The 20,303-nt window shown below is 37.6% G+C and overlaps 4 protein-coding genes across 9 annotated transcripts; 1 reads left to right on the top strand and 3 right to left on the bottom strand.

Moving 5' to 3' along the window:
• The first annotated feature begins 258 nt into the window (after nt 1–258).
• On the top strand, nt 259–3,264 carry LOC113709517 (probable serine/threonine-protein kinase PBL23). Its single transcript, XM_027232297.2, has 5 exons — nt 259–720; nt 1,180–1,361; nt 1,453–1,642; nt 1,840–2,231; nt 2,701–3,264. Exons 1-5 carry the CDS (start codon nt 561–563, stop codon nt 2,932–2,934), a joined length of 1,158 nt encoding a protein of 385 aa, XP_027088098.1. The 5' UTR covers nt 259–560; the 3' UTR covers nt 2,935–3,264.
• Nucleotides 3,265–4,161: 897 nt separating this feature from the next.
• LOC113709521 (uncharacterized) lies at nt 4,162–4,905 on the bottom strand. The gene has a single exon (XM_027232303.2). The coding sequence runs from the start codon at nt 4,767–4,769 to the stop codon at nt 4,362–4,364; it is 408 nt and encodes a 135-aa protein (XP_027088104.1). The 5' UTR covers nt 4,770–4,905; the 3' UTR covers nt 4,162–4,361.
• A 672-nt stretch (nt 4,906–5,577) lies between these two features.
• On the bottom strand, nt 5,578–15,448 carry LOC140014760 (phospholipase A I-like). Of its 6 annotated transcripts, none has more exons than XR_011821427.1 (19): nt 14,518–15,448; nt 13,659–13,806; nt 13,401–13,479; nt 13,140–13,293; nt 12,849–13,058; nt 12,522–12,767; nt 12,266–12,428; nt 11,923–12,183; nt 11,720–11,841; nt 11,171–11,332; nt 10,858–11,050; nt 10,600–10,736; nt 9,786–9,924; nt 9,136–9,327; nt 8,549–9,029; nt 8,232–8,448; nt 8,030–8,119; nt 6,823–7,349; nt 5,578–5,975 (listed from the first exon to the last, which is right to left on the bottom strand). XR_011821427.1 is itself a non-coding variant. In XM_072066071.1 (18 exons), exons 1-18 carry the CDS (start codon nt 15,169–15,171, stop codon nt 6,903–6,905), a joined length of 4,095 nt encoding a protein of 1,364 aa, XP_071922172.1. In that variant the 5' UTR covers nt 15,172–15,431; the 3' UTR covers nt 6,539–6,902. The 6 variants fall into 6 exon arrangements, 3 of the variants coding, with proteins under 3 accessions (XP_071922172.1, XP_071922173.1, XP_071922171.1); XR_011821426.1 differs by having other exon boundaries at nt 9,124–9,327; nt 14,518–15,377; XR_011821428.1 differs by having other exon boundaries at nt 7,954–8,119; nt 14,518–15,377.
• Nucleotides 15,449–16,615: 1,167 nt separating this feature from the next.
• Nucleotides 16,616–19,821, bottom strand: LOC113707753 (N6-mAMP deaminase-like). The gene is made up of 11 exons (XM_027230065.2): nt 19,575–19,821; nt 19,179–19,249; nt 18,991–19,082; nt 18,850–18,909; nt 18,435–18,665; nt 18,272–18,348; nt 18,104–18,173; nt 17,897–18,010; nt 17,494–17,560; nt 17,172–17,276; nt 16,616–17,080 (listed from the first exon to the last, which is right to left on the bottom strand). Exons 1-11 carry the CDS (start codon nt 19,652–19,654, stop codon nt 16,956–16,958), a joined length of 1,092 nt encoding a protein of 363 aa, XP_027085866.2. The 5' UTR covers nt 19,655–19,821; the 3' UTR covers nt 16,616–16,955.
• Nucleotides 19,822–20,303: the final 482 nt, after the last annotated feature.

The raw sequence follows: 20,303 nt of genomic DNA, 5'->3' as shown, positions 1-20,303 counted from the left end.
TCAAAAGCGATCGAAAATTTAGAATGGGATCAAATTTTGCTAATTTGAATTTTTAAGGGACATAAAGTTAATATTTTAAAAATAAAGGTTAAAAAAAATCATTTGACAAAATATGAGGGAGGTTTTCAACAATTTCCATTTATAATATTCTCGTTTATAATATTCCGCTTATAATATTCTCGTACTTCTCTACCCAAGACTTTAACGAATATAACGGGCTTCCAAGTCATTAGCTGCCTGAAAGTAGTTACTTCCACGACCCCAATTGAGTTTCTTACCAAATCTTCTTCCAACACTTTTTTTTTTCTTTCTTTTTTCCTGTGAATGAACAACCTTCTTTAAGTTCAAAAACAATACATTCTTTAGCTTTCTTTTTCCTTTATGATGCCAGCTTGTATTTAATTAATCTGAAAATATCCTTCGGCTCCGAGGAGATATTGAAACATTACCTGGCATTGTCAATAAATGAAAGAGAAAGATGGAAAGATACCACATTTTATGATTGTTTTCGAACCTGAGAAGGTTTGTTGGGAAAATCAAAAGGAGGGGTGTGGAAGGAGATGAGATTATTGGCCTGTTGCACAATGCAGCGCAGCACCACAATGAGGAAGGCACCTTTGAAAGCATCTAAGAGTTCTATCAACGACGTGAAGATCTCCAAGAAATATGATGACTCTGATGCATTGTCCACCATTGTCAGAAGTGTTTCTCTGAATACAGGTTACCCCAGCCAAACAATATTTCATCTCTTGTCTTTCATTTTCGAGCTTTTTTTTTCCCCTTTTTGTTTGGCGATTTATGTATCTGATAGGTTTAATCTATACAAAGTATGTGCATTTTACACCTGAACATGGTTTTTGCAAGTGTGCAGAAAATGTCAAATGTTACTTTGTGCTCCAGCATTCTTAACAGACTTAATAATGTTTGATCAATCCTCTTTTTTGACGTTAAGGCTTGTAGGAAATAACTGAATGCATTAAAATTGATCACCTTGTTAAGAACAAGAAGATTTCAACACAATTTCCTCACCACACTAGATTCTTCTTCCCAAATGCACAAGCGCAAGCCTTTGCAACATAGAGATTATGAGATTGCAGGAATATAAGCTGATTGTCTTGTTGCTTAAGATTTATCTTGTTATAACCCGTATTATACACACGGGTGTGATGATCTATACAGGCCCTAGTAAACAAAGAACAGTAGCTGAGGACATACTTCGTTATGGACATGTTAAAGTTGCAGCAGAGGTATTCACATTTCGCGAACTCGCAGCTGCAACGGACAATTTCAATTCTGAACTACTGGTGGGAGAAGGAGGATTTGGAAGGGTCTATATGGGACGCCTCAAGAAAACCGATCAAGTATCTCTCTCTCTCTCTGTCTCTCTCTCTCTCTCTCACACACACACACACATATTTGAAGTATCATGACCATCCTTGTTCCCATTTAAAGGTTGTTGCAGTCAAGCAACTTGACAGGAATGGATTTCAAGGAAATAGGGAGTTTCTAGCAGAAGTTCTGACACTAAGCCTTGTTCACCACCCAAACCTCGTAAATCTCATAGGGTATTGTGCTGATGGCCGCCAAAGAATTTTGGTCTACGAGTACATGCGTAATGGATCACTAGAAGATCACCTCTTTGGTAAGCACAATATTAAGTTCGGGGACAGCGACATTTCCCATGGAGAATGATCCCAAGAAGCAGTATCAATTATTTGTCAAAACATACATTATTGTTTTGGTTTTATCCTTCGACAACATGCTAATTGGTCAATAGTATAAAGATTGTTTGTGCTTTATGTCTTACATTACATTCTAATGATGTTATCTGTTTTTCAGATATTCCTCCACATAAGAAGCCTCTAGATTGGTTTACTCGGATGAAAATAGCTAAAGGTGCAGCACAAGGACTTGAGTACTTGCACGACACAGCCAACCCACAAATCATCTATCGCGATCTAAAAGCATCTAACATCTTATTAGATGATGAGTTTAATCCTAAGCTCTCTGATTTTGGACTTGCTAAGTTAGGTCCAACAGGAGACAAAGATCATGTCTCCACCAGGGTAATGGGGACCTATGGCTACTGTGCTCCAGAGTATGCAATGACAGGCCAACTGACGACGAAATCTGACATCTATAGTTTTGGGGTGGTCTTGTTGGAGATCATCACAGGAAGGAGAGCCATCGATAATACAAGGCCTACAGCAGAGCAGAACCTGATTTCTTGGGTTAGTTTCTGGACTTGCTATTTTTGAATTGACTAAAGAAGCTTCGGCACTTATTTCTATAACTTAAAGAACCAGTAACCAAGCCATCTTTCGTTCTGAGATACCTTAATGTTCATTTGGATAATTGGATGCAAGATTTTTTTGGGTTCAGTATTCTGCACTAACAATTTGAAAGTCGAAAGGCAAATATTCTACACGTCTGTCTGCAGGAGTAATCATGTCAATTGGAGTAATAGCTATACTATACTATGGTACTTGACAAGAAACGTTTCAATATAGTTTATTTGTATAAATTTTAATTGTCATGTTGAATACATGTGCAAGGCACGTGCATTTTCCTAGTTCATGTAAAATGGGGTAATAGCTATACTATGGTACTTACCAAGAAATGTTTCCCAACAATGTAGTTGGTTTTAACATTCTTTGATTGTCATTTAGTTTGCCCATGATTTTGTTCTCATTCTTGCAGGCAAAACCTTATTTTAAAGACAGAAGACAATTTACATTCCTGGCTGACCCTTTGCTGGAAGGGGATTACCCTGTAAAGTGTCTTCATCAAGCTGTTGCTGTTGCGGCTATGTGCCTCCAAGATGAAGCTAGCACCAGGCCTTTCATTGGCGATGTTGTTACTGCTCTCGAGTATCTAGCCATGAGCACAGATGAAAGCTTCAGCGACGAAGAAGAAGCGATAGATTTTCAGTAGACATAGAAAATCATTTGCTGACACTCGTAGAGTCAGAAAATTAAATGAGGCCATAGACATTCCTTTGATCCTGAATATAGGAACAGCAGCTGATGAAAGTTATATGAGAAGGTATCCTTAATTGACCTATCCCATTTTGCATTTGACAGGAAGAAAAAAGGAAAAAGAGAGAAACAGGAAGAAGAAAAGTGGTAATTGACGACTTTTGGGAAGTCACAAGTTGTATAGTACCCTCAAAGGAGGGGGTTAAGAGTGTTTCTCCATTGAGAGACAAAGTATTAAACAGTTCCCTGTTATGAAGTCTGTAGGTTATCATCTTATCTGTCAAAAGATTAGCTAATGGTTGCTCCATTTGCATTGATTCTTCAGTATCCTCATTAGATATAAGCACATGTACCTCAGTACATTGACATTTGAACATTAAAAAGCACATTTTCTTGAATCTTCCATCTGCAACCTATATCTGTTACTTCACAAAGGAATCCGAACTGGTAAGTTTCTAAATTCAATGCAGCATAATGTGCCTGCTACAGAACCTTATACATGACCACTTAAACACCTGAATACATCAAAATTCAGAACACAACAATGTAGCTGTATTTGTTTGAAATAAGCCTGGAAACAGTTGTAGGATATCATGCTTTTAACCTTGGAAATGTGCAGCTTGACAAGCGGAAATTACACTAGTTAAATGGAGTTACCTGTGACTGCATAAACATGTTTACATTCAATTGATACTTCTAAGTTCCTGTCTAGCGTACAACTAAATATCAAATTACATGAAGAAAGGGGACATTAACCAAGTACATGGTCAATATAAAAGTAATCTTCTCTTTGATGAACCAAGAGAAAGAAAAAGAGACAGAAAAGGTCCTCTTAGCTAGAGGCAATGAGGATCTTGAAGTAGCACTATTTGGGATCAGTGCCTTCAGACTCGGATGACCAAGCAACAACTGATCTGGCTTTTGTTAAAGACAACAAAAACCAATTGCATATGTGACAAATTCCTAAACAGGGACACCATGTACAACCAATTGCCCTCTTCCTGTAAAGGTCCTCAATCTTTAAGGGAAGCTGTTATGAGAAAGTAAACGTCATACATGATCCTCATACCTCCAGAAGGTACTACTCATCAATAAAAACATACCAAGTGAAGTACTTCAGCACGGTACCATACCAGTGGCTGGAGGTTCATTACCTGAGGAATTATACTGAAGCACGAAAAAGTTGAGATAAAGGAACTGAATCACAGTTTCTGATATTCACAGGCAACTTTTTGACGTGTATCATTTAATTTTGATGCTAAATAAACATGGAAAATCAGGTCCCATAAGATAGGAAGTCCATGAGAAAGATAGAATGTTATCTGAAAACTTTCTCCTGCCTAACAACCTTATGAAGCATCAAACTAATGCTCCATAATGGTACTAGACCTCAAACTCCTTCATATCAGCTCTGAGATTTCTATAACTGAACCGAGGAAATTCACCCAATCGATGGCTGTCGGATACTTCCACCATTGAGCACATGCCTGGTCGCACACCAGAACCTGTACCTCCTCTTCTTTTCTTCCTCCTCCATGTCAAATTCAAGAACCTGAAACTAGGCCAGGATTTAATTCCAGTGGATGTGAAGTCCTGGACATGTCTCTGAGGTTGTACAGAGCTTCCACAGCAGTCTACTTCCAGTCTTCGGAAATACTCAATCTCCTTCTTGAGAAGTGATCCTACCGTCCCCCTTGTGCCAACTTCAACTGGAGCACCTGTACCCATTTGTTCAGGCAACTTGCTAGTTATGTTGCTCACACTGTATATCGTTTGTCTGTACACTGCCATGGCACCAAAGAATTGGAATGGAAGAATGGTTGTTTGAAGCCTTTTAGGTCCTTGTCTTTGATGAAAGTGCGCTTTTAAGTTTGGATCACCTCATCTTTGATTTGCTTTACTACATGCTTTATCCAAAGTGGACAGCATGGGAAGTATGATTATAAAAGCAGCAGTGGGAATATGATCATCATATATGTTTGCAATCAAAGCAAATAAAAAGTCCTAACTGTTCCCCCTTTTTGACTTCTTGATCATGCAATTGCTTGCATATGCAACACACCCTTCATAATGATCAAGGTTCTTTCACTATTTTTTTCCCCTCTCAATGGGAGTAGTAGTTCACGTCTCCAATGTTCATTTTCTCTCTTTTTTTCTTCACATAATCGCATTTTCTAAGAATTGAGCCTGTAGCAACTGTTACTGGTTAGTCAAGAACTTTTACTGCCAGGAATCATACGTGGTGTGTGAAACAGGCCTAAATTGCCATTGTCAATAGGCAATTAAGAAGGATAATGACCGCTTTAGCACCATACGAATGCACTCAAATGGTTCACTTGGGATGTAGAATGATTACTTGCGAATTGCCATCAATTGCTCGATCTTTTGAGTGCTTGTTTGGACAGACTGAGTCATTAGAAACCATAAATACGCATTAGGCATTTCATTTTGTTTATCAAATTGAAAATGTTTATATGCGTGTGGGGTTCTTGCTTTTCTTTCCACTTTTACTAATGGCGGATTCTTAAAGTGGAATTGTTGTTGAACGGTTTCAACATAATCTGCTTCAATACAAAAATTTGCAGCTTCAGGCCACTAATTGATGGAATCCACTTTTGGTGGTGGAATGGTTCAGCTAGTCTGCTTCCATGGTTGAACAAAAGCATGTATCTAACAAGAAAGTTGTATGGGTTACTCTGTACATATCGCTGATTGAAAAGTCAGAAACCACTAAATATATCAGCTCCATCTTCAAATCCATCATTTGCTTGGAGTTGTACACATTAGACTATCTATCAGATCATCGGAGGCAGGTAGAAAGGCATTCCTATCTAAGAAAACATTGACGGTGTACATATATATGTTCCAAATTTGCAAAATTAACAATCGGCTGCTTACGTTTCAATTGTACAATACTCCTCTAAACACCAATGTGAATTTGTGCAATTTGTCCACCATTTAACAGCAGAAGTGAGATAATACACAAGGTACCGGAAACTGAAACATGGTGAAATAGAAGATCGGTAAGTATGGAAATGGCATGGCATTGAGTCGGAATATATTCATTCTTCAGCGGTGACAGAGAGAGAGATAAATATATGAACTTGCATTTCTACTCTTGCCTTCAAATGTATAAAACAAAAACAAGACATTAAAGTTTGAATTAACTTTCAATAAAGCCCAAGTTTTGACTAAGCCCTAATCCCTGGACAAGAATATTATGCAAGCAACACCCTCGACTGTTTATTGTTGGAAAAACCAAGAATTTCCATTCACAATCATATTCAATTGCCTTTGTTGCATGGCTTCCATGACATGGTGGCTTCCCAGAATTTATAATTTAACCGTGGACATGAGAATATGACTTCAATTATCTAAAGAACAATTTTGTAAAGAATTTGATGGCAGCATGAATCATTTTTGATGCCCCTAAAGAATATGCAGTATTACAATTTTCTGCTCTACAATCAAAACACAGAAACGATATCAGAAGTTTATCTGTCCAGGAAAACAAGAACATCGCATAAAAATAATATAACCAACTTAAAACCAACAACATCTCAAGAAATTAGCGCATTGCAATGTAATGCTCTTGATAAAACTGAAAGATGCTTTATTCAAATAGTTATCAAATAAATTACAAGCCTCAAACTTGAAGAGCTTGCGCTCTCTCCTTTACTTTTTCCATTTTTTCCCTAACCCCCATTGTTGTTTTTTACTCTTTCAAATTTTTTTTATCCAATTTTCCTTTATTTGGATTTACATTTTCACGTATAATATAGGATTTTCTCAATATCATCTCGTATGTACTTTACAGTCTACACTGAAAAAATGATGCACATACCTCGGCAAGGCAAGAGCATGCTGCTGTCAAAGACCATTCAACTTGCACCTCTTTAGTCAGAAAAAGTTAAAATGGCTGGATCACATTATACTGGGAAGGTGGCATGAATATCTGAGGCTGCGATGCAAGGCAAGAGCATTTTGTAAGGCTACATCTACTCTTGAACCACTCTGAAACAGTGAGTCATACAACTGGCAGACAAACTGAGACAATTCCTCCTCATCATCATCCCAGTAATAATGTGAAGGTGCTCCGTTTTTTTCAGGTTCACTGTCTTCCCAGTCACTTATTGGACTGGCAGGTTCCATGTCTTCATCTTCTGCTTCTTCATCTCCAATCTCAAACTTCCCATTCTCTACAGCATTAAATTCACCAGACCCCTGGAATGTTGCCAACTGTGTTTCTTCAGGTTCAGCAGAAGGGCATATGACTGCTTTAGCACCAGAATCAAGAAGTGATTTGATCAAAGCCTGGGTAGGCCCGTAGATGCCAGTGAAGATTATAATCCTATCCCTCCAAGCCCCAACCTGGGTGTCAATACAAAGCAAGAGAATTGGTCTCGACAACAGACATGCTAAATGAATCACAAGTATCCAAATATCTAATATGCTACCAACTTGAAAGGCCGATATGCAAATCCCAAAATTTAGGGAACATAATAACAGGCTGAGAATGTCATTAGGGTAAACATAACTATTCTCTTCCAGAGGATAGAGTTTCCCAGACATTTATATTTTCAAAAGATTAGCAAAAGCAGTATTAAAATCTGAACCAAAGTATACTCAGACACTTTTCTTTTAAACCTTTTTCCACCGTTTCCCTAAATCAACAATTTAAGTGGGTAAAAATTGCTAAGGAAACTGCACAAAATGATTCTGAATGCTGAAGCACTTGTAAAAATACCAAAACTACAACTTTGGGGCAATTTACACAACCTCGCTTACTAAAAGTACCTTGACAGACAAAAGTATCAAGGGAAAAGGAAGACAAAGAGGAGTAGAATGAAGAAGAGGTTAAGGGGATTGATAGAACAATGAATCATTGAGGCATAAACTCTTTGTTTTTAAAAACCACACTGATTTACTTAGTTTAATAGTATCAAATGCCAGTTTTGAGTAACCACTATTTTACCGAATCATAGGATGGTTTCTCTAGAATTCATTAAGAATGGAAAGCCAAATGAAAGCAGATGTAAACTAGGCCACACCATCAGACGAACATCTTCTGGAGTTAAGTGAACAGAAGGAACAGTCCTACGGAACATATATGCAGCAATTTCTCGATCATCTTCCATAACCTTCAGAATATTCCAAAAGGAAATCAGATTAGTAATAGTCAGTTAGTGAAACTAAATTAAGTACAAAAAGGAAAAATAGAAATAACACAAAAAGGAAATCAGATTAGCATACTTGTGTTTGTCTTCCAATATATCGATGAACAACACCTCCAATTTGGAAGTAGGGCCTACACGAAACCAGGTCAGAAATTGTAGAAATGTCTGTGATAATTGATGCATTCTTCCTACGTCGTCCTCGAAACATTGCCAGTAGGCTATATTTTACAGTCTGCAGAAATTTTTCTGCTAGTTCTCCCGGCTCAGCAACCACAAACACTTCATTCTGCCAACTATATTGGGAAAAGAAAGGAAAAAAAAAAAAGACGCTTAAGTAAAAATGAAACAGCATTCACATGTTTTGTCGGTAGAAGATGATGATGCAAATGTTACCTTAATATGGACCCATATATATCATTTTGCAGAGCCAAATGTATCAGTCCAACTTGAGAAGAATTCCTTAGTTTGTCATGCAGTGAAAGGACAGGTAAAGTCAATTGCCTGCGTCTGGCAGGAGAGTCAGGCGGTGAAGCAGTTGTTTTTGCAGATTGGGATCCATCCAAGCTTAAAGGAGGAACCAAATCAATCCGGCCAACCCTCTGATACCCAAAATCTGGACTGTAGAACGGGGGGCTTGATGGGAAGCTCCCAGTAAACAAAGGTGATGTAAATGGTGTTGGGAATGTAGACCCTGCAGTTGCTCTGAGGGTGCCTGATATATCATTCACTAGAGATAGCTTTATTCCAGAGCGACCACAAAACGTCTCAAGTGAGCGTGCATGATGAAAAACTCTTCCAGAATCTGGACTGTTAGAAGCCTCAACAAGAAGCACGGCTTGTCTCCAGCCTATAGAGGGGCTGTTGTCATCTAGCACTGCCAACACACAAGACTTCAAAGCTAAGGACAATAAACATCAAAATAGAATCAAACCTCTGAGTAGACAACAATAAGAATTCAGCACATATACCAGATTTTAAACCTTTCGCTTTAACAAACTGCTGAGACTTTAGACTATCTGGAAATTTTTCATCATGTGAATTCTCCAGCAAACTCTCACATACAGTTCTAAATGACATAGAGTTCTTCTTGATGTAATCATCTGTGGCAGCCTCCAATCTCAACCAAACCGTTGGATCAGTCTCATCTAGCTCCATCTCACAACGCTCATCGACTGCCATTGCAAACAAAGAAAATCTCGGTTGATAAATAATCTAGAAGTTAAAAATAACATTATGCAAACATTCAGCACTATTATGATCAGGCAGCTTGATTTCTACTCCCCTAGTTTGACAACCCAAACTCAAAAGCAAAAGCAGGAGGAAGAAATCAAATCCGATTTTTTTTTTTTTAAAAAAAAAACACTCCAAGTGCTTGTCCTACTGGTTTCTTAGATGCTGATACAAAACAGAGTATTTCAATAACTGTTTGAAATTCTCCTCGTAAATTAAAACATATAAAAGCTAGCTTTATAGATGCATGCACTTACATTAGAGGCGCTATACTTCAATGTAGCTTTCTGCTCAATAAAAACTAAAATTTAGTTTACTTTAAGCCCAAAAAAAACCCTAAAAAATGCCACAGTTTGGAGTTCATAATTAACACATTTACTAATAGATAGAAATGGTGTACCTGGATTGAACCGAAAATATTGTATGTCAGGAAGCATAGTGAGCAACGTGCTTAAAGCTTCCTCCACACGATCAACTGAGCATGCACTTTCAATCAACACCTGACCAGTATCCAAATAACGCCATCCTCCTTTCCGAACCTAGCATAGCATGAAAACAGTAGCACAACAATAACTAAACAAACAAGATGAAGAAGCAACAATAAAACATGTACATCTCAAACTATCACATCATCTCAGTTATCTTTAAACACCCATGCTCGCCCAGCTGCCCACCCTCATTCCATCTCTTGATGGAAAAAAAAATTGTGTAAAAGAAAGTGAAGAAAAAATAAGATGAGAAAAGAAAACTATTGTATTTAGGTAAACGAGTTTAAATTTCTCAGACAATTGATTAGGTGAGAATGACCTAAAGAACAGGCCATCTGCTCCTAGGTAATAGCCTCCTGATAATTATAAGCAAAATAGCAACAAATGCAAGTGACTTGGAGTTGAAAGTAATACTGGCCAGCCAAAAATTCATGATCACAAATAAATTTCATATAATCTGATGTACATGATATCTGTGAACCCTTACTGTTACCTTCAAGTCTTTTAACAAAAATATTGATCCATAATCATTTACTGCATGAAAAATAAATTTGGTTTTAAAACATAGAATGGATTTGCAACACCTTTCAGATATTATAACTTCCTAGCACACATGCTCTTTAACTTACTTGGTTGGGGGATCTCCTGCAGGGGGTGGGGCAGGGGGAAGGTGGGGTGATAAAACTAAGTCAAGTCTCCAAAGAAGCTTCAGGAAAATCGAACTACCTTGGTAGGGACAGAACAACATCCAATTGACACTAAGCAATCAATTCTAGCATCTGGCCATAATAATTGTGCTTCTCGTACGGCAAAAATAGTAGGATTATTTGCAACAATAGCTCCATCCTGCCAACGGTAAGCACCTATGAAAACAAGACAAGAAAGAGGAGCTCAGGTGAAGATGCAGGTGACAAAGCTAGGAAAACCAAACATAAAAAACGAGAACAATATGAGCGGTAACTCAGCAAGAACTGAAACAAATACCGTCAGAGAAATCATCAAGGTAATATGGTGCAGCAGAAGATGCTCTTATAGCTTGCCATACGTGGTGCTTACAACTTCCAAGAAAGGCGTTCCTCTTGGATCCAACTTGGGCTCCAGATGTTGCTGCTCCAAGGCCACCTGTTGTCAAGTTCTCAGAAATTGCGGAGGAAATCTCTGGAGTCCCAGCAGGGTACTGCACTTCATCACAAATAAAAAGAGGAAAATAAAGCAAAACATATAAACCCTAACAAGAGACCTACAAAGAAAATACAGACGTAAAGATTGAATAATAGATAATCTCCTCACAAGGCACCTGGTAATTGCGGAATATGAAAGGCTGAGCTGGTGCAACACTGACAAGAGTTGATACCACAAATACTTTGGGAACCCGTTTAACAGCTGATTCTATCAGAAGATCTCCATCCTCATCAGCACACATCTCCTTCAATAATCGCTCAAACTGATCTGCACTGTGCTGGAAGATGATAAAAGATAAGTCTCTAGTATAAAGACATAAAGGTGAATGTCATTCAAAGGGAAAAAAGAAGCACACAAGAAGTCTCCAAAGAGAGAACAAACACTCTCTTAACCAATATCACTTACTAAACATCTCTAGGACATACAAGAATGCAAAGGGTATAATCATTTTATTACTTCTTCAAGAAAAAAAGTACCCCGCAAGGGAATATTAGTCATCTCAACTCCAAATAAGAGGGGAAACTTTAAACAAATCAATAGAAAAAGGAGAAAACTCTGAGAGCACTTTTAAAAGTAATTCACATTCTCCTCAATATAGGTAATAGGGGCTAACATTATTTCACTGAAGAAAAAGAAATTGGGTGCAAAATAGAGCATTACATACTTTGGATCCGTGCACAACAACTCTGAAACTCTGAGATGAGCTTTTGTAAAGTTGATCCAATTTTTCTCTCCAACTTGCTGCTTCATTGTCCTTCGGAACAGGTTCAGCAAAAACAAGTTTCCCTGGAAAATGTGGGGAAAAATAACATCATAAGAAGGTATAGGAACCACAAAGTGGAATGCCTTTTTATGCAGAGAGCACACCTAGCTCTTTGTATATCTCTTCACATCTTTCCAAGGACATCAATTTAATTGCAAGAGCAACTGCAAGCATGCCACCCGTTGATGTACCACAAATAAGGTCAAACAGCTCATGTATCTGTTTCCCAGTGCCCTTTTCAATTTCCTTGAGCATCCTGACAGTTGCCAGACCTTTCATGCCACCACCATCCATGGAAAGGATACGCAGCCCACGCTTTGGGACTTGCCGGCCTCTAATAGCACGCCGCAGAACCTCATTTTCGCCTGAGATTGCACAAACACGTCTCATCTTTCTGGAGATCTAAAGAGAATTGATAGCTAAACATGGATTTCAACATTGACAAACCAAGTATAGCCAAAGCACGAGCTGCAGCTTTATTCACACGTGGCTCGGATGCAACTGTCAGTCGTACAAGAAGATCCCTCAAACTTTCTGAAGTAACGAGTGTATGCCGATTCTCCAAGCAGAAAGCTAAATTTCCCACTGCCAATAAAGCTAATGTTTGTACCTGATCGATACAAAAAGTCCTTTCAGACAAATAGTGAAGATTAAGTTTAAAAAAAAAAAACACACACAAAAAGAAGCTCTAAGAGAAGTATACCTCCGTATTTCTATGGGCGCATAATAATTTCAAAGATTTTAGTATATCCTTAGTCAACATTTTCTGAGCCACAATATCAGACGTAAAAGCCAACTTAACCACAACTTGCAGCACAGATATTACTTCTTCTTGACTGGCAGATTTCAGCACTCCTTCAATTGGTTGCATGATGTCAGTCTTTATCAACTGCATTGCCACAGAAACATCTGAAGCAAGAGATGAAAGAGCAGAACAAGCTTGCTCAACCTGCGAAGAAAGCACGAATAATTAGACCTCACACCTGATGTGAAATTAAGACAAAGACAGACAACAAATTGAGTAACAAACCACGTGTTGATTGTCGCTACTTATCATACTTATGAGCTGCCGCACTGCATTCTCATCTTTCCCAACGACAACCCGATTTCCCTCATCTTGCATTATCTTTGCCAGAGCAGATGCAAGCAAAGGGTGATGACAAGAAGAAAACCGGAATATGAGAGAAAAGAAGGCACTCAGCTTATGCCGAGATGCAACAAAGTAAGAACTGTTCTCCATCTGGAAGAATCAGAGAAGAAAAGGAGTACTTAGCACTGATAGTAGAACACCAAAAAATGGGAATAGATAATTGTCTAATACCTCTATCTGCACATTCAATGATCTAAGATTGTCATCTGCAACAATCCTGATATTTGCAAGAGACAAATGACGAAGTTTATGCAATGGTAAGATATCAGGGAGGAACTCCAGTGGATTTCCAAATAGCCTTAGAACCCGCAACTCAGCCATAGACCTGTCATAAGCTGGAGATGAATTAGGCATCAAGGACAATAATTATAACCAAATTCAGGCATAAGCAAGTATAAATCTTCAACCAGTGATAAAGGTAGCTTCAATGACCTGAAATCAAGAAGAGGCCGGACCAATTTGTTGTGTTCCAGAGACAATTCAAGTAATCCATCACATTGCCTTAGTTCAGCTGTAACAACGTCATATCAAGACGAGCCAGAAAACACCATGGTCACAACAACAGATGAAATAAGCATATATCTTTGATTTAGTTCAATTAATAACATAAAATACAGTCACAAGTAACATCCCTGGAGATGATATGAGATATGTAATCAACATTGTATGCAACATATAATTTGATCTTACCAGGAACAGAGGCCAGCAGGTTGTAGTCAACTGCAAGAACTTTCAAGTTTTTTAGCCCACCAAGCTCAGGTGGCAAAGTTAATAGCTTGTTGTTATCAAGATATAGCTTCTCAAGTAGTGGCAGTTGGGTTACCTCCACAGGCAAGACCTGTAATAGCAACAACAGATTGTAAAGAATTAGTAAACCTCTAAAAACTAAATTAAATTAAATTAAATCCCAGCCCCCAGCGAACAACCTCTAAAAACTAAATTAAAAGAGAAAAGAGAGAGAGAGAGAGAGAGAGAGAGAGAGCTTCTATCTTCATTAACATCCTCAAACCATAAAGTACCAAAGTCATCTTGCTACTCCTGATTAGCTTAAACCAACCTCCATGAGAATAATAGAAAATCTTCTCCTCTATGCTACTGCTTCTTAACAAATTCAAAGGAGGCATTCTTGCGAATATTTGACATTGGACCAGTAATAAAGTGGGGAACATTGGGCTACCAATAGCTATTGTCATGAACAGTTTTGCCACCCTATAACTTCTACTAATATAAACAGTCATAAGTTCATCAAAGAGAAAATCATAGAACAATAAGTAAATCTTCCATCTTTTTTTTTTCCTGTATGTCCCCTACTACAATGATTATAGTACGAAGAACCATACGAATCACACTGTGATTGACGATCATAATTTTTCTGTTCATCTCTCCCATTTTTTCTGTTCCAGTTGGTGGCAAATGCAGAATACTCTATAAACCATATTGGCTTTAAGGAAAGAAAAGGCAAAAGTAGACATTGCATTTGCATCTTATAAAACTGAAGAACACCACAAAATCTATCATCAAAAGAATACCATATGAAATGAATACTCACTGATAATCCCAGACCACAGAGACTGACCAAAGTGACACTCTTCCAATGCTCAGCACACCCTACGACAGCCCCAACCCCAGCTCCGTGCCCTGCTCCAGCCCCCTCCGCAGCCGCACCTCCACCTCCAACCCCATTCGCAAAATTTGACCTCATCAGCCTCACAAAAACTCCCATCCCATCACTCTGCTGGCCCGATCCCCCAACTCTCCACATTATAACCCCCTTCAACGGCTCCCTCCTCTTCACCACCGTCATCTCCACTCCCACCTCTCCCCCAAAATCCTCCCCAACCTCGCCGCCATTTTCCAAATTTCTAGGACTCTTCTCCTTCTCCTTCATTTCAACTTCGACAGTGTCCTGCGGCGACGGCAGCGCGACCATGACCTGCGACTGGAGCCGGAGAGCGACCTGATCCTCATCCTCGCCGGCAGTCCAGTCGAGGTCAATTCGAAACCCGAATTGCTCATGATTATTTTCCTGTGAAAGCATTGCAAGGGACGACGTGAATGACGGGGACCCACCCACGCCGGCAGCCGACGACGACGACGATCGTGATGACCTTGGGCTGGCGTCATCCACTGCGTCATCGGCGCCGTAGCTTAAGGTGACATGGAAAGTATCCGATGGACGTTTCCACCCCAACCCCCACGACATTGTTGAATTTGGATTTCCTTTGTTTTCTGTTGGTCATCAAATTTTATTGGACAAATTCGATCTGATTAAATTTGAACGAAAATGGTGATTGACATATCATTTTTCTGTAAACTTTTTATAGGGTTTTAGAGAAATCGTTACTCTCTCATGAGTGTGGAGAGAGAAGAAGAGAGACAAAATGTGTTTTTTTATCCCCCAGTTTCAGTGTAGTTTCTCCGATCAGAGGCGGGTTAAATGAGCAAGACAACTCAAACGACGTCGGCTCTCGGCTTGCTTGCTTCGTCAATAATCCAGAAGTCAGACCAACCATTTACGACGACGTGTCCTCTAGAAAATGCACCGACCAATTATTTCATTCTACATTTTTATTTTCTTTTTAAAAACATTTCACATTTTTATTATTCTTATTTTATTTTATTTTTGGGAAAAGAGAGTATACTTTTGCGTTACTTCTAAAGTACTCATCGGGGAAGGATCCAGCTGCCTTAAATCATCCTTTTGGTTGTTTAATTGCATTAATTCACTCAATAATCTTCCAGTTGCTTTACTTCAATACAAATTATACTCATAAAATTGACCATACCAATGCCTATCCTATGCCCTAATATAAAAGTTTGGTTAGGGTTGATGACCGAAAATTTTGATAAATCATTTATTCCGTTTTAGATATAATATGTTAATCAACGAGTCCTCGATACTCGTAAGATAGTAAAAAATTTAACTAATTTATTAGGATTAATCTTCTTACACCAGTAATAAAAGTTTAACTAATTTGTTAGTATAATTAATCTTTCTTACACCGGCAAGATATACATTCACAAGTCTAGATGCATCACATTATTTTAATTTAAATTTAATATTGAATTTGAATACCAAACTTTACATTACATATATGACGTCCATTTACATCCGGTAACATATACACTATCTGTGCATAAAATATTTACCCAATTTATTGTGTCATATTTTCACATGTAATATCTCATGGTGTTTTTAAGTCAAACTGCAAATTTTTTTTTTTAAGATTACAAAGAACCATGATACAGGAAATAAATATAATTAACAAAACCAACCAACAAATGATGCAAAAACAAAGTAATACTTTAATATACTGTGTTTTTTATTGCAAAAACAAAGTGAAATTGCATCACTCATTCGTCATCTCTTGCGCTAGTTATCTTGACTAATTGTGTCAAAATAAGTTATCTTGACTAATTATATGTCAAATGAGCTAATGGACAGCATCTAGTATTAGTTAAGCAAATGCAAATATTAAAGAGAATAGTATACATCCCCTGCAAACTTTTGAGAGAGGGCAAAGAGAATTGTCAACAGATACTAAAGGGAGGACAAAAGAGAAGATCTGAATTTGGAGAAACATTTTTGACCAAGCAAAGGGGGAGATGGGAAACTGGAAAGGCGAGGAGCCACAGAGAATAAGAAATTTAGCATGGAAAGGCAATAATTGGAATGACTGTACCATGGGTACAAATTATAAAGAGGTTAGACATCACAGGAGTAGATGCAAAAAAAATACTTCTCTAGAAACATTCTGGAAACAATATGAATTTGGGCAACTGTAGAACCTGAAGAGCAGCAACAGTAAATAATAACTAAAACAGGAGGGAGGCATTGCGGATAACCAAGCAAATAACAGCAATAACACAAAACAATGCCAAATAGATCTCTGCAATTTTGAGGAACTTTAGAGCATACTATCTCCCTATCCTGTGAATGGTCTCTGAATGGTGCCAACAGCAGATCATAAAGCTCGTAAACGCTGATTACGCCTTCAGTTCCTTAGAAACTGAGGCAAATATCTCCTTCAGTTCCTCTTTCGCATCATTGCCCGCAAAAATAAAGTTTATGGCATCCCTTGCAAGTGTATACATTTCCTTCATTCCAAGACCTTGATGAAGTTGAAAAAACTCCAATCAAATTCAGATGAGAGCTAAACATGAACTCTTATCACACGTACCAGAACAAGAATTTGTACAAACCAAATGCAGAAGCAGCAAGGCTGTACTCGTGTGATAGGCTAGTAGAAAATACCCCCATGTCATCAGTGCAGAGGCTAACTGGATGTTCTGAATTATACAAATCAGCTGCAACCAGGAATCTTAAGGTTATATAGGTGAAAGAAGAACATCCATTCAAGGGCGAATTTCTTTTTGATTTCAAAGAGGAGGAATTATAAAAAATAGACATTTCTCATTTCATATTCTAGGCAAAAGTTAATTTGAGTTCAGATAACTTTCCATCTTTATTCAAGATATAAATTAAAAAAAAAACAGGACAGATAGACGAGTTTAGAGGGCCTACCAAAATGGTGAACATCTAACGATGGGATTGTTTCTGTTCTGATGTTCGATGTCAAACAAATCTCAACCTGTGGGCATGCAGTAGATAAAGTCCAGAAGGTCAGCTAAACGAATGTGCAATTGCATCAAAAATTTAAATGAGGATGCCTAATATGACAGAACTTTGATTTGACTCTTTCCAATATGAAAGAACTTTGATTTGACTCTTTTTTTTTCCATGAAAGGATTATTAAGATGAGTAACATGTACACCTTTTTAGAACAACAACAAGAGGACCAAACTTACAATTTATTGAACTTATGAAGTGGGAAAAACAAGATGTGCCCTCTTCATTTAGTTGGTTAACCAAAAATAGAAACCATTGCAGCACTGAATCTCCTGCTCTTCAAGAAAGAATTACATACCGGGATCTTAAATGACTTTAATTTTCTCCAATGGTCTTCCTCAAAGTAGCAGGCATGGCCAATTCTTCCAGGAAGAAAATCTAGCATTGCATGCACTTCCTCTGAATTCGGTACCTACAAGCACTAAGTTACAAAAACAAGATACTCAGAATGACCAGTAATAGACCAGTAACAAAAGCTAAAGAAAGAGGGACAAGCCAAATGCACCTCCCCAGAGTGCAGAGTTACAGAAAGTCCTTGCTCTTTGGCAAACTTCAAAGCAGGCAAAAATGTTTGCCTACGTATCAAAAAGCGAAAAATATTTTACACCTCTAGGGTGAATAATGGATGAAACAAGAACATAATGAACCAAAATTATATAGCAGAGAGAACTACCATTCACCAATTACAGGATTGCCAGAAAGGTCAATTCCCACAACTCCTAAATCCTTCATTTGTAGAGCAAGCTTAACCTTGAAAAGGCAAATAAGCAAAGTCAATACTTGGCCACCGAAATACAAATACATACCAAATGTCTGATACTATCTCGTTAACATACTGTTTCCATTGCAGCCTCCGTTGATTCACGCCTGTCAATACTTAGAAGAAGTCTCACACATATCTTTTTCCTTCGACTTCCACTATTTCTATCATTAGCAGGATGAGAATTTTCAATAGCTTCTGCATCTAGTTTATGAGCAAAATCAACATCAACATTGTTGACGGCCCTTAAACCTTCCACAACAGCTTGCATGTATGATTCTTTGCTCATCCCTTTTGAATCGTTTCTCTGTATCATTACAAAGATAACAGTCCTTTACTAAAACAACTAATGGCCTATACTTGCATTGCCTAACTGGTTGACAAGACAATAATTTCTGAAAATAGTTCGAGAAGCAAGAGGACTCCACACTGCCCCTAATTCGAGTAATGAAATACATAGTAGCAAAGCCCGATTAACATAACACAAGTACCTTTGGAGTTGTTCTCAGTTCCAAATACACGACATTTTCAGCTGCAAAATCTTCAACTACCTATCATCCATAACAGGGAAAACTTTTATTCCTAATATCTGCAGCACAATCAAAATGATCATCCGAGGGAATCTTTTATACCTCCTTAGTAATTCTTGTAACAGTTTTGTGGTCAGTAGTAATAAGGTGGATCAAATCGAACAACTTGAAAACCTCAACCAGTGAACGATCATCTGAAAATGATTTAGACCAAGTCAGTTCTGGTCTATCTCAGAATATTCAGGAACCAAATTTAGAGATTGCAAAACCAAGTGACAAAATGGACATACGTTTTAGGATGACCTGCTCAAAATCTGAGAAAACTATAGTTCCCTTATCTCCCAATTCTCTTGCAAGTTCCCTGCCCATAGAAATCTCAAACCAATAGGTGTTATTTTGAGTCAACACATAACAACAAAAGAACGCAAAAAAAAAAAAAAAAAAAAAAAGCCAAAAAAAAAACTTTCATTTTCTACTTAATACCAACATAGCAGCAAGTACTCAAAAGTTATCCAAAAAGCTGTCAACTTTGAGATGAATTCAGAGACCAACTATGAAGTTAGATGAAGTGAAGTTAATAAGCAAAACGCAGGTGCCCTTTTACTTTAATTATCATCAAACAATCAAAATCAAGAAACCAACAGCCCGAAAATTGTAGCATTTGGAGAGACAGAAAAGGAGCATACAGCAAAGTGGAGTCCCGGACGGAGCCATTAAGATGTGCGTGTAGTTCAATCTTTGGCATAGTTTTCCACCATTCTTCCATCTCTTTCTGGTGGGATGCTTTTTTTTGTTGGTTGTCTTGGGTGAGAATTTCTGGTTCTTGATTTGAGCAGGCCTGACAGTTTACTTCAGCGGGTGGAGCACAGTAAATTCAGGCTTCACAATTAGCTCTGTTTGTTTGACACTTTCGTCGCGGAAGAAAAAGTGAAGTGAAGTGAAATAATGGAAAAGAAAATTAACTTTTTGGCATGTGTTTGATGAAAATGATGCAAAAAAAATATAAATTTTTATGTTTGTTTAGCCAGAAAGTCACGAAAAAATTAGTTAGTGTGTTCATTAATTAGAAAATATTTAATATTGAACTTCTTTATTTTTTGTATTTAATATATGTGAAAACAAGCAATAGTTATCATAGTTTGCATATTGGAAGAGTTGTTTACTTAAAAATTAATCAGGTTCTTTAACAATAAGCTTAAGTTTATGTGTGTGTGTAAGTTATTTCAAATATATATAAACATAAAAAAGGAGCTTAAATGTAAAAGAAAAAAAATACTAATGTCATATAAATTCAATAAATTACTAATTCATTAATTGTCAAAATAAGAATAGCATATCTAACTACAAAGCCGGTTTTGAATTATAAATTCTAAAATACTCTAATTTATGTAGAAATTTAGAATGGAGAAAATATT

Source organism: Coffea arabica, chromosome 9e, assembly GCF_036785885.1.
Source record: "Coffea arabica cultivar ET-39 chromosome 9e, Coffea Arabica ET-39 HiFi, whole genome shotgun sequence".
NCBI lineage: Eukaryota > Viridiplantae > Streptophyta > Magnoliopsida > Gentianales > Rubiaceae > Coffea > Coffea arabica.
Note: the sequence above shows the minus strand (reverse complement) of the source record. Positions and strands in the feature narration are given on the sequence as shown.

Coding starts and splice junctions, on each gene's coding strand:
- LOC113709517 (XM_027232297.2), top strand. CDS start 561: ATGAGATTATTGGCCTGTTGCACAATGCAGCGCAGCACCACAATGAGG. Junction 1,643..1,839: donor ACTAGAAGATCACCTCTTTG/GTAAGCACAATA, acceptor TCTGTTTTTCAG/ATATTCCTCCACATAAGAAG. Junction 2,232..2,700: donor AGCAGAACCTGATTTCTTGG/GTTAGTTTCTGG, acceptor TCATTCTTGCAG/GCAAAACCTTATTTTAAAGA.
- LOC113707753 (XM_027230065.2), bottom strand. CDS start 19,654: ATGGAAGAATGGTGGAAAACTATGCCAAAGATTGAACTACACGCACAT. Junction 18,666..18,849: donor AACTGAGAACAACTCCAAAG/GTACTTGTGTTA, acceptor GTAATGATACAG/AGAAACGATTCAAAAGGGAT. Junction 18,011..18,103: donor TAACTCTGCACTCTGGGGAG/GTGCATTTGGCT, acceptor TAGTGCTTGTAG/GTACCGAATTCAGAGGAAGT.
- LOC140014760 (XM_072066070.1), bottom strand. CDS start 15,171: ATGTCGTGGGGGTTGGGGTGGAAACGTCCATCGGATACTTTCCATGTC. Junction 8,449..8,548: donor ATATATGGGTCCATATTAAG/GTAACATTTGCA, acceptor TTCCCAATATAG/TTGGCAGAATGAAGTGTTTG. Junction 8,120..8,231: donor ATATTGGAAGACAAACACAA/GTATGCTAATCT, acceptor AATATTCTGAAG/GTTATGGAAGATGATCGAGA.
- LOC113709521 (XM_027232303.2), bottom strand. CDS start 4,769: ATGGCAGTGTACAGACAAACGATATACAGTGTGAGCAACATAACTAGC.